The 16,359-nt window shown below is 33.6% G+C and overlaps 3 protein-coding genes across 3 annotated transcripts; 1 reads left to right on the forward strand and 2 right to left on the reverse strand.

Moving 5' to 3' along the window:
* Window positions 1-360: 360 nt before the first annotated feature.
* On the reverse strand, window positions 361-1,551 carry LOC132165236 (putative lipid-transfer protein DIR1). Its single transcript, XM_059575721.1, has 2 exons — window positions 1,198-1,551; window positions 361-601 (listed from the first exon to the last, which is right to left on the reverse strand). Exon 1 carries the CDS (start codon window positions 1,505-1,507, stop codon window positions 1,199-1,201), a length of 309 nt encoding a protein of 102 aa, XP_059431704.1. The 5' UTR covers window positions 1,508-1,551; the 3' UTR covers window positions 361-601; window position 1,198.
* Window positions 1,552-2,568: 1,017 nt separating this feature from the next.
* On the reverse strand, window positions 2,569-8,573 carry LOC132165643 (uncharacterized). The gene is made up of 13 exons (XM_059576292.1): window positions 8,307-8,573; window positions 7,987-8,041; window positions 7,398-7,453; window positions 6,976-7,076; window positions 6,724-6,793; window positions 6,002-6,071; window positions 5,332-5,388; window positions 5,179-5,246; window positions 4,983-5,063; window positions 4,307-4,384; window positions 4,044-4,199; window positions 2,940-3,092; window positions 2,569-2,796 (listed from the first exon to the last, which is right to left on the reverse strand). The coding sequence occupies exons 1-13, from the start codon at window positions 8,442-8,444 to the stop codon at window positions 2,713-2,715; spliced, it is 1,167 nt and encodes a 388-aa protein (XP_059432275.1). The 5' UTR covers window positions 8,445-8,573; the 3' UTR covers window positions 2,569-2,712.
* Window positions 8,574-9,751: 1,178 nt separating this feature from the next.
* On the forward strand, window positions 9,752-15,447 carry LOC132189886 (uncharacterized). Its single transcript, XM_059604710.1, has 9 exons — window positions 9,752-9,907; window positions 10,075-10,156; window positions 10,480-10,559; window positions 11,082-11,184; window positions 11,298-11,454; window positions 12,398-12,526; window positions 12,967-13,053; window positions 14,596-14,640; window positions 14,922-15,447. The coding sequence occupies exons 1-9, from the start codon at window positions 9,802-9,804 to the stop codon at window positions 15,060-15,062; spliced, it is 930 nt and encodes a 309-aa protein (XP_059460693.1). The 5' UTR covers window positions 9,752-9,801; the 3' UTR covers window positions 15,063-15,447.
* The last annotated feature ends 912 nt before the right edge of the window (window positions 15,448-16,359 follow it).

Consider the following 16,359-nt stretch of genomic DNA (forward strand, 5'->3'; position numbering starts at 1 on the left):
TATATTAGGATAGGGTTGGAACAGGTACCAAGGAAAACCTTTGGTCATAAATATTTTGGATTTCTAGTTACAACTTGCTAAACTTTGTCGGGGGCAAGAAGATCTACTTTAGGCACATTCCTCAACTTACAACTTGTTATATATATATATATATATATATAATAAGCCGGTTGAAATAAATAGTCTACGGCCCAATTAACAAAATAAAGAGTTGGATGTAGACGTTTTGAAAAAATGAATAGTTAAAGTAGAAAAAATGTATTATTCAGCTAAATATTTATTGCGCTGAATGTGAATGCAATGCATTATGTTGGCCCATTTAAGCACCGATACTTCAAATTGGGCTCACCAAGATTAAAACAGAATGCTCGATTAAACATGTTTATTTTCAACAAAGATGATTCTATATATTACACAAAACATTTTAAGATTTTACGAAACAATTTAAACAGGGCATATTCCAAATTACTTATTCAAAGTACATTCAAATTCAACTCAAGCTAGTAAATATCAAATAGACTTGGCCAATGATTTGAAGCCCTAGAATTACAATTGTCACCAATGACCACCCCATCAATGCAGCGCAGATACCTTCAAAAACCTGAAAGAAGGAAAAATGCAACAAGATTAAACCCTAATTTGGATTAAACCTATATATATATATATATATATATATATATATATATATAATATTTTTTTTAAAAAAAATACCAAATAAAAGAAGAACCAAAATAAAAATTATTGCTTTAGAAAATTTTTTATTTTGTTATTTTTTTTTAAATTAAAAAATAAGAAAAAAGTTGGCCCCAAGTTAGGGCTGTATCATTCCTCAATTAATTAAAACACACGTCACATGTTCTCTTTTTGAGTAATACTACTTTTCACACCCATTAATAACGTGTTTTAAACCTGTAACTTTTCACACCCATTCATAACATTTTTAAACCTGTAAAATTACTTAAAACATGTCATCAAAATCGATATAAAATAGACGTCATAAACGAGCGTGTAAGAGAGAAGTAATGCTACAAGTCCCTCTTGTATGACTTTTGTGTCCCTTTAAGAATGATGTGACTCTGAAAATCACCATTGAGTTTGTGATTAATCATTATTGATTTAATCAAATGGTAATTTTAAGAGCCACATCATTCTTGAAATGACACAAAAGAAACTTCTAGAATTACTCATGAGAGAAACCTTAGCAATCGGAAGGAGGGGTGAGGTTGCACTTGGCTGGCAGTTCCATGGCAAGCTTAGGATCAATCCCAAGAGCAGGCAACACCAGAGAGTTCTTATACGAACAGAGGCATGTCAGATCAGCACTAGCAAGAGCCTTGCAACACTCTGGCGTCGGCTCGGCCGGCGTCGGCTGAGTCACCGACGGCTTGCAAGCCGCGAGGCCATCATCGTCCATGTTGCACAAGGTGACAGCCCTCGACGACCCTTCAAACAAAGCAACCATCAGAATCACCATCACCACCATCTTCCTAATTCCCATCATCTCCATGCTTTCTGAAGAAAGCTCAGTCGAGTTCACTCACATGGTGATCATCATGCACATGTTATGGTTATATAGAGAAGAGCTGAGATGATCAGGAGCCACGAATTTGGAACCCGTGAAGGAGAATTGGCAGGATTCGGGTCACGGGGGATTCTTGGTCGGTTTTAGATTATAGCATTCAATGCATTATGCATGCAATGATGGCCAGTATTTCCTTTGTTTTGTAGGTTTACTTGTGTCCGGGAGTGAACTTTTTAATGGATTCTACTTTAAAGCCAAAGGAATATATCTTGACTTGTCTTTTTTCTGTTTCTTGATGTATATTAAGATGGGTGGACGAGCATTGGCACAATTTCACATAAATTCGGGCTGAGAATTATTAGAAACCGCATTTTTATCCCATGATCGATGTTGACGTAGCAGTGAAAATTATTACTGAATTTTTGAATGGTAATTTTTACTGTTACAGTATACACTTGGAAGTGAGTATTTGGGAAGAATGTGAGTACTTGAAAGGAGTATTTCTTTAAAAAAAAAAAAAAAAAAAAATCAAAGACCAATTGAGAGTATTTGAAAGTAGGACTGTTTTTGTCATTTTTGAAAAAATGGGGAGCAATTTGATAAAATTGTTACTCATGTAAACCAAAAAAGTATGAGAAATGCGAGACTTCATTGTCTGACCATCTATCAGTCATCTCCATATATATATATATTTTAAATTTACCATTGAATATGTAGAACCCACATGTAGGCCTACAAATTCAATGGTTAATTTGAATTCATTTAAAAAAAAAAAAAATGGTTAAGAGATGATTAGGAGAATGAGGACTAAGCATTTCTCAAAAAGTATTTAACAATATATATCCTTAAGAGAAATGCTAAAGGTCAATATTTAAAAGTATAGGACATTTTGAATTGTTTGTTGACTCCAATACCTCCTTTTCATAATTGCTCATATCTAGCTATTTTTATTTAAATTCTATTTGTCTTCTTAGGCAATTTATTTATCATTGCATTATTTTTATACATAGAGAAACTATAGACAAAGATCCAATCAACATTGAAAATATATAATTGATACCCCATATTCAAATTCAATTATTAATGATTCATTAACACATGGGTGCTCATCTTTAATGGCATTAATGGGAGTCTTTATCTTACAAAGAATACATATACTGAATCCTTAACTTATTTCAAAGAATGTGTCATCAAATTTGGCTCCTTTGACTGATAACCTTAGAAATGAGTTGCCCAAGTTCTTCACCACAATCTTCTTGTACATGATGCCCTGCCTGCAAAGTACAACAATTTAACTCAACTTTTCCCAACAACTGAAAATATATACAAACAAAAAAGGGAAAAATAAAACAATCAAAGGGAAGAATGCTTCTAGATTCTTCTGCACAGAACACGCAGAAGAGAGAACAGTTTGTACCAGTGGTAGTTGTACAAGCTTATGGTCTGAATTGTTGCAGAAATCTTCAACTCCATCATAGCTCAACCAGCGGTCCCTTTGGCCCCAGAAAACTGTAGTTTTCACTTTCCAATTTTCATCCGTGAGTATCTTCCGCATATCCTCCACATGGGTCTGCCAATAAGGCAACCAGACAAAAGCAGAGATAAGGAAAAGCATTAACTACTCATTATCTTTCCCAAAAGAAGAAGAAGAAGAAAAAAAAAGGTATCATAAATCTCTCTCTCTCTCTCTCTCTCTTACACACTCACAAGAAAGTTTGCCATTGGAACTTTTCTAAGACATAAAAATATTGTATGAAAAAATCAACACGACAGAAAATGTAGCACAATCATGTGTTCCTACATCCAAGTGTAATATTTTTGACATGGTAATCCAAATCACACACCTTATGTTTTCTTGTTCACCTCTCCTTAATCCCTCTATAAATATTACTCATTGTAATACAGTTTTACAGACTTCAATAGTAAAGATGTAGCACTAACGGTCTTCATCAACCTCTTTCTCGTTCTGCTTCCGCTCTCTTTCTTTCACTTAATATATTCTATTATATATTTCTATAGGACTAAATGGTCATATTAACATTTTGCACCTCAGCCACCGATCCTTGATTCTTTATAGATTTGATTCACATAAAGATGCTAACCCGTGAAGAGGTACTGTTTTATTCAGCACTCCACAGCAAGTTTCAAGGTAATGATAAAGAAAGCTGCAGACATCTTTTCCTATGAAAAGAAAAAAAACAAGCTTGTGTTATTCTACTTTGGAAGGAAAGAATTCAATAATTACTCAATCTGTTTCCTTTTTCTTTTTTCTTTCATTCTTCTGTTTCTTAATTTAATTTGTCAATAAGAAAAATATTCAAATGGCAACATGTTCCTCTGGCAGCAAGAAAGCTTAATCCATGAGTAAAAACCAGTTGGAATTTCTAGATAGCATGGGAAAATAGAACCATTTTTACCTTGTTTTCTTGACAATCTTATTCTGTTATAGTAAATATAAAAAACTATGGTCCACAACGAAGAGAATTCAAGTAAAAGGAAAAGAAAATACGAAGAAGTTCACCTTTAGCTGTTTTCTCATGGCCCTGCTAATTGCATTTAATGCAAAACCTGACGAACCAGATGTGAGATAAGGTCTTCTATAAACCATTGCATCATCCTCCTTCATTTTATAAGGACCACAACTTGTCAAGGCTTTATCACTAGCCCTTAGAGGATCCTAGTTGAACATAGAAGCAAGAAACATATAATGTAACAGTGCATCCACAAACAACCTCTCCACCAGGAAAAAAAAAAAAGAAAAAAGAAATCTTAGAACTATCCTACCTGAGAAAAGATTTCACCTAGCAAAAAGTTGCTGAATATGGACAAGGTTGATGGAAGGTTGGCATGTTTGGCTGTTAGCTTTAAAATCCACAGGAAAAAAAACACGTTCATTAGTTGTTATCATCCCATAAATAACCAACAGAGCAATGTTGATTACAAATATGCATAATACCATCATTATCACACAGTCACAGACAACATTAACTAGATACCTTTGAGTAGATCATATTACAGAATCTCCCATGTTCCAAAAATAAGACCAACTTTGCTTGAGATACTTTTAAATTAAAACTCACCCCCTAGAATCTGCTTATTTCTATGATTGACTTCAGATATGGAAAAAGGCCTGCATAACATATAGGGACCTACTTCAATCCTAAAGGTGATCATTTTCATCAACTGCAGCTTTGAGAAAATCAATGGGAGCATGTCTTTTACATGAAAAGTCCAAAGTGGGAAAGGAAGGGTAAATCTATACAGAAAACTAATTCATTTTAGAAACAATGAAGGAGATCAATGATTTTAAGAAATCAGAGAGAAGGCAGAGCAATATTGCAAAACTATTGAGTAGATTTCTGTATATGATATATAGATCACCATGGTTTATGATCAGAATGCTAGCATTTTCAGTGAAAAGAAAGTCCAAGCTAAATGGTAAGGTTCAAGAAATGCTTACAGGAGGATTGAGTAGTATTAGGTGATTAAGCTTCTCCTGATGATTGATTGCATATTTAGCCACAACTGGAGAAAAGTAGCCCTGGGAAGTTCACCAAAGATTAAAGGCACCCTTCAGCCACATGTTACAAAAAAAAAAAATAGTAATATTAATTGGTACATCCATGCTTTAACAATCAGGAAAGGCAGAGATATACCTGGACAACAAGTGAGACCTTGTTGGGGGCAAGTTCATTTATAAGAGACTCCAAGGAAGACACATATTCTGCAGTCATAACGAAATTTACTATGAAGATGGTAAACAAGAAGCATATATTATCCACCAACGTTTAGGCTAATAAAGCAATTACCATCCAAAGTGTAGTCAAATCCATATCCTGGTTGAGGCTTATCTGAGAATCCAAAACCTATAGGAGAGAGGAAAAAAGGGCAGGAAACTTCTCTAATTAGCATATGATGAACTATTATTTCATGGTAAGATGCAATCTGACAACTGCAGCAACATTTATTTTCAAGAAGAAATTGAAATATTAATGAATGCTTTTTTCTTCTAAAAAGAGCAAGATAACGAAATTGTGCCCAATTGTGATGTACTTTTAAAACTAAAATTAACTTTCAGAACAGCATGTGCTGAACATATTTGCATTGTATAAAACCAAATTCCCTTAAAATAATTCTTTTTTAGGGCCAAACTCAAGCGAATTTTGAACTACTAATATTGTGCAGATAGCAGCGATAACTAGAATATTCTTTCTTCACAAGCCACCCTTAAAGATCAACAACTGTTGAGTTTCTCACACAAGTCTTGTAAACAGCCCCTCTACGAATTATCCGGACTATGACCAGAACAGGCATCACTCATCATTACTATTTTTCCTTTTTGGGTGAGTAAAGGCATTTTCCATAATTTCCTCATAACCATCATCAATTGAAGGAAATCACAGAGAACAGAAAGCTAACACATAATGTGATTTAACAGTTTCAACTATAATTCACAATAAACTAAATTTATGGACTTACCTAGCCAGTCAAAAGCGATGGCATGATAGTTCTTAGAGAGTGTCGGAAGAACTTTACGATAAGAGTAAGCCTGTCAATGGTAAAAAGTCTGGCCAGTAAAATTGGCATTTTCTATTACAATTAATTTTATTGCAATAATCATACATTGATGCATCAGATGCAACATGTAAAAGGGAAATGCAATTGGATAAAACCAAATGTATCGAATAACTATGAAGAAAGAAAGCTAGAGAAACCAAAGGATATGAATACATATCTATCTATATCCATAAATCTGGCTGTGAAGAAATGGGCATCTTAGCAAAGACAGAAGCTCTAGGATCTGAGAGCTAAAACATTGTCCAAAGATCAAATTTTTATAAATGAAAAAAAAATGAAAGTTCAGTACAATGGCTTCAGAGGTAATGAATCAAGACCTAATACAATCATTAATTACCTTATCATGCTAATCACAGTAGTTTTAAGTTCAAAATTGAACTTAAAAGGAAAAAAACAAAAGAAAAAGAAAGAGAACAGTTGTAAAAGACTCTAGTGGTGTATTGAGAAGAAAAAAAAAAAATAGTCACAGTAAATGAATAAACTGCATATTTCAAACAAATATTGTTATAATCCTATAAATATCAAAATATGAAATGTCAAATGCCTCTATGATAATGGAATTCTTTAGAATACATGACTGATAAAAGAATTACTTATAAAAAATTAACGGAAAAAAGACTCACCTGTGAAGGGAAACCATGAATTAATATGACTGAAGGATTATCAGCACTTCCACTTTCAACGCAAAACCATCTATTGCACAAAATCATATATAGAGAGCATGTTTCAATCGGAAACCCTGCAAATAATCCAATCTTAATTTTTTCATTTTGCAGAGACCTAAAACCACTGAAGAATCACAGTTGAAAAATACTGGCACATCAAATATGACTCCATGTCAGGCAATATTTTCTTCAAGATACTTCAAAATTTACCTGAAAAAATCAACTGCAGCCTGAGAACCAGCTCCCATTTTAAGTCCAAAAATGGGATCCTTTGCCTTCTCACCAGAACCACCAACACGATGAGCTCTCACCTTGGAAAAATTATGTGATCAACAATAAATTAAACATGGTGGAGATGGAATTTCAAATGGGATATTGTGTAAATTTGGGAAAACATAACATCCATTATACACAGACTATACAACCAAAACCAATAACTTAATAAAAGGTCACCAAAAAGATACTAGAATATTGATCTTTTTATACACTGAATATGCATGCAACGGTACAAAAATGTTGGGACTTTGATTATACCTAAAAGAAATTTGAATATCCAAACCCCAAAATGAAAAAAAAAAAAAAACAAAGAAGCATTAGGGAATTGGCCACAATTAAGGAACAAGAATACTCACTATCTTCCCTTGCTTAAACCATTCATCTGATGGGCTCGGCCCGTCTGAATATTTTCCTGTCAAAAACACCCATCCACATTTTTCAATTCAGACACAATAAACACAAACATTGAAATAAACACCACCACCGCTGACAATAATAATAATAATAATAATAATGATTATGGGTGCGTTTGGAATTGAGATTTCTCGTGTTTTTAACAAATATTGTAAAACGTAAAGCGTTTGGCTTTGTGATTTCTATAAACAGGTTAGGTTCTTACATGCTTATTTGAAAAAAGCGCAAATTTAAACCAAAATTACGATTTCGTAAAACAAATATTGGATAAAAAAAAACAAAAAAAAAAACTTTTTAACATGATTTACTAAACACCTTTACGATTTTAAAAACACAATTTTTAAAATCATACTTATTAAAACTGCAATCCCAAACGAAACCTAAATTATAACTTATTCCAAAAATTCAAACTAATGCAAAATAATAAATCAATCATTTTAACTGTTATCAAATGGCCAAATACATGAGATTTTCAAATGAAAGGAATAATGAAGCAGTGTATTTAAAACAAAAAAAACAGAGGAATAGCACCTCCGCTGAAGGAAAAGCCATCGCCAACTGAAACAGGAGCATCTATCAGATAATCCTGCCACAATATTGTACAGAAATGCTCGAATCAGTCGGTGAATGTGCGATAGACAATAAGTTTGAAAGATGTACAGACGTTGAAGGTGGGTCTGGTGAATTGCTAGGATCCTATAACAGGCCTTTGGGCTTCTCTGGAAACTTTGAAAGTTGATTAATTTGGACAAATAAAACTCACCCAGATGGAATTTTGTTAATAATAATACTTCGGTACGGATGATCACTTCAAAGATAAATGCAAAGTCAATAAAAAATGAGAAGCATACTTGGTCGTTATCATTGCTGTTGGATTTGCAGGTGAGTTTAAGAAACTTTCTTCTTTGTGGTTGTGAAGCCGTTGAGCTGCTGAAGGCTACACCCAGAGCCAGAGGAGAAAGGGACGCGAGCATAGCTTGAATTGGCATGCTTGTATTGGCGCGAGATTGAGATAAATGTCGGACGCAGAAGAGAGAGAAGAGTGAAGTGTTTGGTTTTAGTGCATGGAGATGGAGGCTTTGGTTTTTTAACGGATATGGATTCTCTGGCTCTCCTACGTTATGAAAAGTGAGCACCTGCAGGCTACACGTCGATCGTGTATTATGGATGTGGACTGCTACTATTCCTCTCAGAGTGATCATGCATTCTCAAGTCCTTACTATTTGAAAATTAGTAATTTCATTTGTTTTTTCACATTTTTATTGTTATGTTAATAAGTGAATCCTTGAGAGAATTTGTGGTATTTCTTATTATAAATTGGGATCGTTTAGAGTAGTTTTTGGTATAGCCTCATCGACGATGGGTTACCTGCAAAATAATAAGAGTATTAAAGGGTCTTCAGCCTTGAGGCCCTTGACCATAGAACTCCGATGCATAAATTAACATGTTTGTCTCGAGTGAAAATAGAGTAATGAGTTTGAATTTTTGGAGAGACGGATCAACCCTTTTACTTGATGCCGTTGAATGATTTTCTCTAATCGCTTTGCTGATGATGCTCCATGTTTATGTGATAGTTGTTGAGAGATAGTGGTTGGCAGGAGCGGAACTAAGACTTTTAATTTTGGGGAGCAAAATTTTAAAAAAAAATATTTGGGGGGCAAAAATCATTTTTTAAAGGTATATTTTATATATATAAAAAAAAATTCAAGTAAAACCCCAATTAAATATTAAATATTTATAAACTCAAGTGAAGGAGCCATAGAAATATAATTCATTCTACAAATAAGTAAAAATAGAATTTCATAATATTGATGATATATGTTGATGGAAAATACTCAGGAACCTATATACAACTTTTATAAACTCATGTGACAATTTACATTTTATGAAAATGAGTGTCATATAAACTAACATATGGTAGACCGCCTTTTAATGACTAGTAAACAAGTGTTACATAGATTGTCACGTTAGTTTGTAAGAAATTTGTAGTAAAAATTATAATTTTTTTAAAAATCCTTTAAATTGAAATCAAACAATGGTATATGTAGTTAAATAAATGAAAAAAATATCATATAATATAAATTTTAATAACTTTAGGAACTATTTCAATGCTATAAACAAATAAACAAATAAGAATAAAAATTTTATTCTAAGAACACTAATAATTTGAGAAATAGCAATTCTTATTCATTTTGTATAAGGCCTGGGCCTCCAAAATGAATGTTATGGGCTTATGGGCTACGCTCTGCCTCTTTTATCATCAATAGTTTCTCATGGTGGGTGCTCTGCTCTGCCCTGCCCCTGCTTTGCCGTGAAAAGAGAGCGAGAAAGCAAATCCGGCAAAATATGGCGTTGCAGCTCTTAAAGCTTCCCATAAACATTTTCTCACTCTGTTTCAAGGGCAGCCCAAGCTTGTACTTCCTATCTCACCCCAACTCTCAAAAGCTTTCTGGTACCCTCTATACTCTCTTTGTATGTGTATACGTGTGTGTCTGTTCTCTTGCTTTGCTGTTGAATTGATTTTTGTCGAGTATATTTGGTTTTTGACAAACCCATCTTTTTTTTCAATGTATAAATTTGGTTTATTTAAGGTTTTTCTTGAAAAAATTTAACTTTCAGTGAGATGGGTCAGAGCCCAAATTCACAGTCCCTTTAGAAGCTATGCTGTTGCAAAGTCTGGAAAGATTCAACCACCAAAGAAGTAAGCATTTCTGGAAATATTATTATTTAGTGTTTTAATTGGATTTTCAGAGCTAATTTCTCATTTGAATGATATGGGTTGGGAATAAAATTATAATTATTAAATGAGGTCAATAATAATCAATGGTGTAAAATATTGTGTCAATTTGGTGATAGATTATTTGAAATACCATTTATTATTGATGATGGGCTTAGACTGATTCTGAAAGGAAGGCAAAAACTTGCTCTTGTTGCCATTTTGATACTGACAATTGGTCTTGAATCCTTTTTATAATTTTTCATGTGCTCTTTTGTCTTAGTATCTTCTACTCTTTTGGTGTTTAGGAGAAAGAGGCTGGATGAGATATGTCTTGAAAGGTTTCAACAATACAGCCGAACATTTATTCAATCATGGATCTTACAAGGTAAACCATATTCTTTAATAGGATAAAATGTATTATGATGAATGCTGAGCAGTTTACTATCTCGATTACCAAAAAACTAATGAATTTCATATCAAATTTGCCAGCACTCAACAGTTTAAGCATCAAAGGGTTGATTTTTATAAGTTTGCACTTGAGGTTTGCTTGGTGGTGGAGAAAGTTGAGATAGGGTCTTGTCTGTTAAGTAGAATAATTACACGTGAAATTTTATTGACATTTTCATTCACAAATTTGGTGAAGTTAGTATTTTTTCTGCACAAAGGACTAAGACGACCAATTTCATTTAGGCGCTCTTTTGTGGGTATATGTCTTGTTTTCTTAGAATGTGCTATCATTCATGCAGAAATTTTTTGATTTGGCACGCAACATAGACTCTTCCATTCTTAATCATTGTGGGAAGAAGCGCATTTGACATGAGAAGTTAGCTATAGTCGTTTTCATTAGTTTTTAGACCTCTCTTTCTCTCTCTTTCTCTCTCTCTCTTCTGATACATTTGTGGTGTAGGCAAAGTGTTTGTTGATGGAAAGGTGGTGAACAAAGCTGGAACACCTGTCTCTGAAAAAGCTGTTGTACAGATAAAGGCTGAAGTTCCAAAATATGTATGTAGGTGATTACTCCCCGGAAGCAACCCATCATGTACTCTTTAGCACATATCATTGCTGAAGTATCTTTAGTGAGAGTGTTATTAATTTGAAAATTCCATATTTTTTTTTCATCCAGAGCAGGATATAAGTTAGAGGCTGCAATTGAGCAGCTAGGAGTTGATGTTTCTGGTAAAGTAGTTCTTGATTCAGGGTTGTCCACAGGAGGTTTTACGGACTGCTTGCTTCAGTATGGTGCATCATTTGTTTACGGAGTTGATGTAGGTTATGGGCAGGTAATATAATGTTCTAATTTCATATATTTTGCGTGGTGAATATGTACTAGACATCTCTGGACATAGTCTCATCCCTTTTTACTTTTGCATTGTTAGATAAAAGAAGAAAACGTAAGTGATTATCTTTAATTGAAGATGTGATAGGAAATATTTGCTGCCAATTTTATACCAATCATGATGATATGAATCTTTGTTGCTGCATATATGAAAAATGACTTTTCAGGCCTTTCTAACTTTCATGCTTTAATTGATTGTTGTCTTTAGTTAATTTATTGTAATTCAAAAGTTCAGTAAGTTAAATGCAGCATTGAAAGTTTACTTTTAATTTTCAGGTGCTCAAGAATGAAAGAATAAACAAACGAAAGAAAAATGGAACTAGTCTGCTTGATTTGTGTTAAATCACCAATTGTCTAAAAAGCTCAAGTTAATAGAAAATAATAAATTTAGTCATTTAAATAAAATTCTAACACTCACCTTCATGTGTGGGTTTAAACCCTCCCTTAATAAGTGGGAGTTTAACATGACCTCGCTCTAATATCATGCTAAATCGAAATTCTCCTAAAAGTTTAAATTAATAGAAAATGATGAATTTAATTACTTAATTAATATTCTAACAATTTGCTTATAAGATGGCTAGATTAGCATTTTAGTTTATCCATCATTAATCAAGTCCTGCAAAAGAAAATCTAACGTGTAGTCTTTCTTGCAAGCTTTTCTTTCTTTCATTATTGCAGAACCCATAGAGAAATTTTATCTAATATTTGTTAAAACAGCTTCTGTTTTGTCTTGATTTTTAACCCAGACGTTTTGTAAACTTCAGCAAAAAAATGTATTAAATGTGATTCTCCAATGGCCAATTTTTTTTATTTATTATTATTATTTTTTAAAAAAGCACTTGTATCCTTTATGGTTCTTGATTCATAATCTCTGCTGACTTCTTTAGGTGGCTGAAAAAATTCGACGAGATGATCGTGTTTCTGTGATAGAAAGGACAAATTTGAGATACCTTTCTGAACTCCCCCAAAAAGTTGATTTGGTCACTTTGGACCTTTCATTCATTTCAATACTCTTGGTAAGCTTTCAAACTGTGGTAAACATACATAGTGTTGCTACGTTAAAGATGTTTTTGACTGGTTGTTTTCATCCTCTCATTTATCTACTTGCATGGGCAGAATCTGAAGTAGTTGTGTGATTGAAGATTGAACTTCAGAGGCTTTTATTTTCTTTAGCCGACAGAAGTGTTCCACTTCTATGCTAATGTACTCAATTTGTCTCCTTGGAGTTATAAATAATTAACATATACTTAGATATTACAAGGATTATATATACCACAGATAAATTCTTTCACATGATACACAAATATATATATATCCTTTACTCTTGACCTAAGGGTTACTGTTCTTGTTACCTGTGTGTTCATTGACCATTTTGCATAACTTTTGGATCTTTTTTCTTGGTTTGTTTCCACCTCAAATATGAAGATCTTTGTTTATTTATGTACTTTATAAACAGGTCATGCCTGCTGTAGTCAATGTGATGAAGGAGGAGGCAAGCTTAGTTACCTTGGTTAAGCCTCAATTTGAAGCTCGAAGATCACAAGTAAGAAACTTTTGTTATTATTTTTCTATCCTTTTACGTATATTTATTCTTTCTAGCACTACTATACATGTTTTTACCATTTTCCTGTCCTGTATTTGTGCTCCACTCTAGTAGACGTGTAGAACAGTGTAGTATTATTTGATAAAAGAGATCTTGCTTTGTATACAAATTCCTTAACAAAGACAGAAGAGGTCTTTCTAGTGCTTCAGCGTGAGGCTTGGTTGATTCTTGACATGCTCAAGTGAAGAATCATGCAAGTTCACACCCTTAGTTTTGGTTTCTGTAATGGTTCACCACAAATGTTTACATTGTGTTACACGACATGGGGAAAGCACATGGACATGTTACTAAATAGAATGGTATTCAGCAACCACATCCAACTTTTAATTTTTTTTTTCTTGCTTTGGTCCTTTTTGTACTAAGTTCATCAAGAAGACATCAAGGGGATGTAACCCAGCACAAGAGAATGTGGGGAAAGTGCACAAGGACAAAAAGTAATTCTTTTGTTGGTATGATTTGGTAGTCCAATGCCTTCCCATCTATTACCACCTAAGCCATGGGGCTTCAAACATTTATGAATTGAAAAATTTTAAAAGAAAAAGAATCCAGGAAAGAGAAATGAGAAGTGCAAAGTGAATCCACCCTCCATACAAGTAAAGAACATAAAGACAGCTTTAAGGTCACAAACAGAACATTCAACTCATTCAAGAATTAGGCTGTTGCATTGTGTTAGCTTACACCAAAACAAACCTAAAATGCAGCTTTATGAATACTGAAGTCCTATCATGCTATAGGATGTCCCATAAAAGTACGTGTTTTATAACAAAGATACACTTGATTCAAGGGTATTTACCTAGGCTTTTATCTTTTTAGTCTATAGGAACAGATTTTCAATGTTAAAAATTAATTATCTGGCAGGTATTTAGGGGTTCTAGCGCCTTCATGTAAGGTTCCGTTTGTTTCGACATAAAATGTTTTCCATTAGAAAATATTTTCGGCATTTGGCTTATACGAAAAATCAGCAACGGTGAACAATGGTGTCAAAAAATAGCCTGCAACTTCCAATTGACATCGGTGGCGGTGGCTGGCAGAGGATTCTGGCAGCAAGGGAGAATGAAATGCGAGAGTGTATGCAATAAAGAGAAGCTCAAACTCGAAAAATAGCTTATGGCTTTAAAAAAGAGAAACCATTTGACAAAAAGTAAGGTTTTTCTTTTCAACCAAAAATGTTTTCGGTTGTACCAAACCCCGGAAAATAGTAAAAAAACATTTTACGTCAAAACAGAGTATAGGACTCGATCTTAGACTAATAGTGAGACAATTTGTAGGTTCAAGAGATCAACTTGTGTGCTCGTTCTTTAAAACATTGTATCAGTAGCATATAATGTATCTTGATTGATAAAAGAATTGAAGTGTAATGTTTGATTGTAAAAGGTTTGCTGTGTATGCAGAAATATTTCAGAGCTAAGAAAGTGATCATTATTTTTCAAAAATATATATGAACTCCTTACTTATGAGCTTAAAATTTCACTTTCTTTGCAGGTAGGAGGTGGTGGGATAGTGAGAGATCCTGTAGTCCATCAAGAGGTATGCATTGGCCTCTTTGGTTTTTACTTGATTTTCAGGATGCAGGCAATCTATGTCTAAAACAATATGTTGGAAATAAGAATTTTTTTGGCCCTCTTTGAGATTTAGTACCTAGTATCAAGTTATCTGAAAAGGGTGAACATGGGAAATTTTCTTATGTTCTTAAGATTCAGAGTTTCCTTCCGTTTCTTTGTTTTCTTACTAGTCACAAAACACAATTGCCATTGAGTCTGAAAAATGGAAGAAGATATGCTACTGATTGGGGGGGATTTGCTGTGCAGGTTCTCGACAAGATCATAAAGGGTGTAGAGAATTTTGGATTCTGCAGCAAAGGGTGGATTGAGTCTCCATTAAAGGGTGCCGAGGGTAATACAGAATTTCTGGTCTACTTTAGCCGGACAGCTACGAGAAATGCGAATTGATTTTGTATCCTCATCGTACAAATTGGGTTAGACTGCTGAAAATTGTGCGACTTTTAAGGGACAAGTTCCTCCGGGATAGAGTTTTCCTCCAAGTCAGTTTGAAGGGACTTTCTCCAATTTTCTAGGTGGCAAATTAGTAGACTATCCATCTGTGCTTTAGTGCATCATCTGCTTATTAAATGGGTCGTTTGATCAGTAGCCCACACATGGATAATCTTCAGGATTGCCATTTGAAGAAATTTTTCCGAGAGGAAAACTTTGCCATGTCCTATTACAGTCTCATCATATTTACGGGAATTTGTCCTTACAAGAATTTGCCCCCTTAGAATTTCACGATCTTACAATCTGGGTGACATGTTTCAATTGCATTTATCAATTGGTTGGACATGTTGCGTTAAAATATTTGTATTTATGCTTTCGATTAGAAAATTTTGAAAGTCTTCTCAGTGAAAATTTTGTTTCACCTCACGAAAATTCGGTCTCTGGAACTCTTGAAAGCGCTCTCTATCTCGGAAACTCTCATAAATGCTCTCTTTCTTCAAAACCCTTAGAAAACTGTCTTGGAAACTCTTGAAGGTAACTGAAAACTCTGTTAGGGAATTTTGGTTCTTGTTTGGGCTTCATAGATGCAAGTTGTTCATGAGTGAAAATTTTTATTTATGGTAGTCAACTTGTCAAATGGTAGTTGATGGGTTTTGAAATTCATAATCGATTATTTGAGATACTCCCTCTTTGATTGTTCTCAAGAATGTTGCCGTTGAAACTCTGCTGAATTTTTGTTTAATATTTGGTAGAGATTTGGGAACTTTTTTTAATTAAATTAAATTATAGAATATTCCAAAGTATTTTTCTTGATTGTTTGTTTGTTTTGTTTGGATGAGGATTGCTGATTTGATGCATAACATCTAATTAATATTCCATCTTGTTAAAAGAAAATTATAATGAAAGGGTTGATCAAGATGATACAACTGTGTTTTACGTATCTGCTTGTAGTCATTATCTCCGGTGATCTTTGTAACAAATAACTACCTCGATTATAAACGTGATAGGGGAAAAACACGATTATAGAGAGAATTTGTTGAGTTTATACACTTAAGATAAACTAAAATACAAGAGTTTCGTATAATCTAATATTTACAAAGATAATTAATACATTTGAACTCTAAACGCTATTTGAAAGTAGCGTTATTTGGGTCTGATGCATTTGATACTTATGACACATTGTCTGAATTTATAGCACTAGAAGTAAGGTATATGATTGAATAAAAGAAGAGAAACTAACCCATCGTTTTTCTCA

This window comes from Corylus avellana, chromosome ca1 (genome assembly GCF_901000735.1).
Source record: "Corylus avellana chromosome ca1, CavTom2PMs-1.0".
In the NCBI taxonomy this organism is placed as follows: domain Eukaryota; kingdom Viridiplantae; phylum Streptophyta; class Magnoliopsida; order Fagales; family Betulaceae; genus Corylus; species Corylus avellana.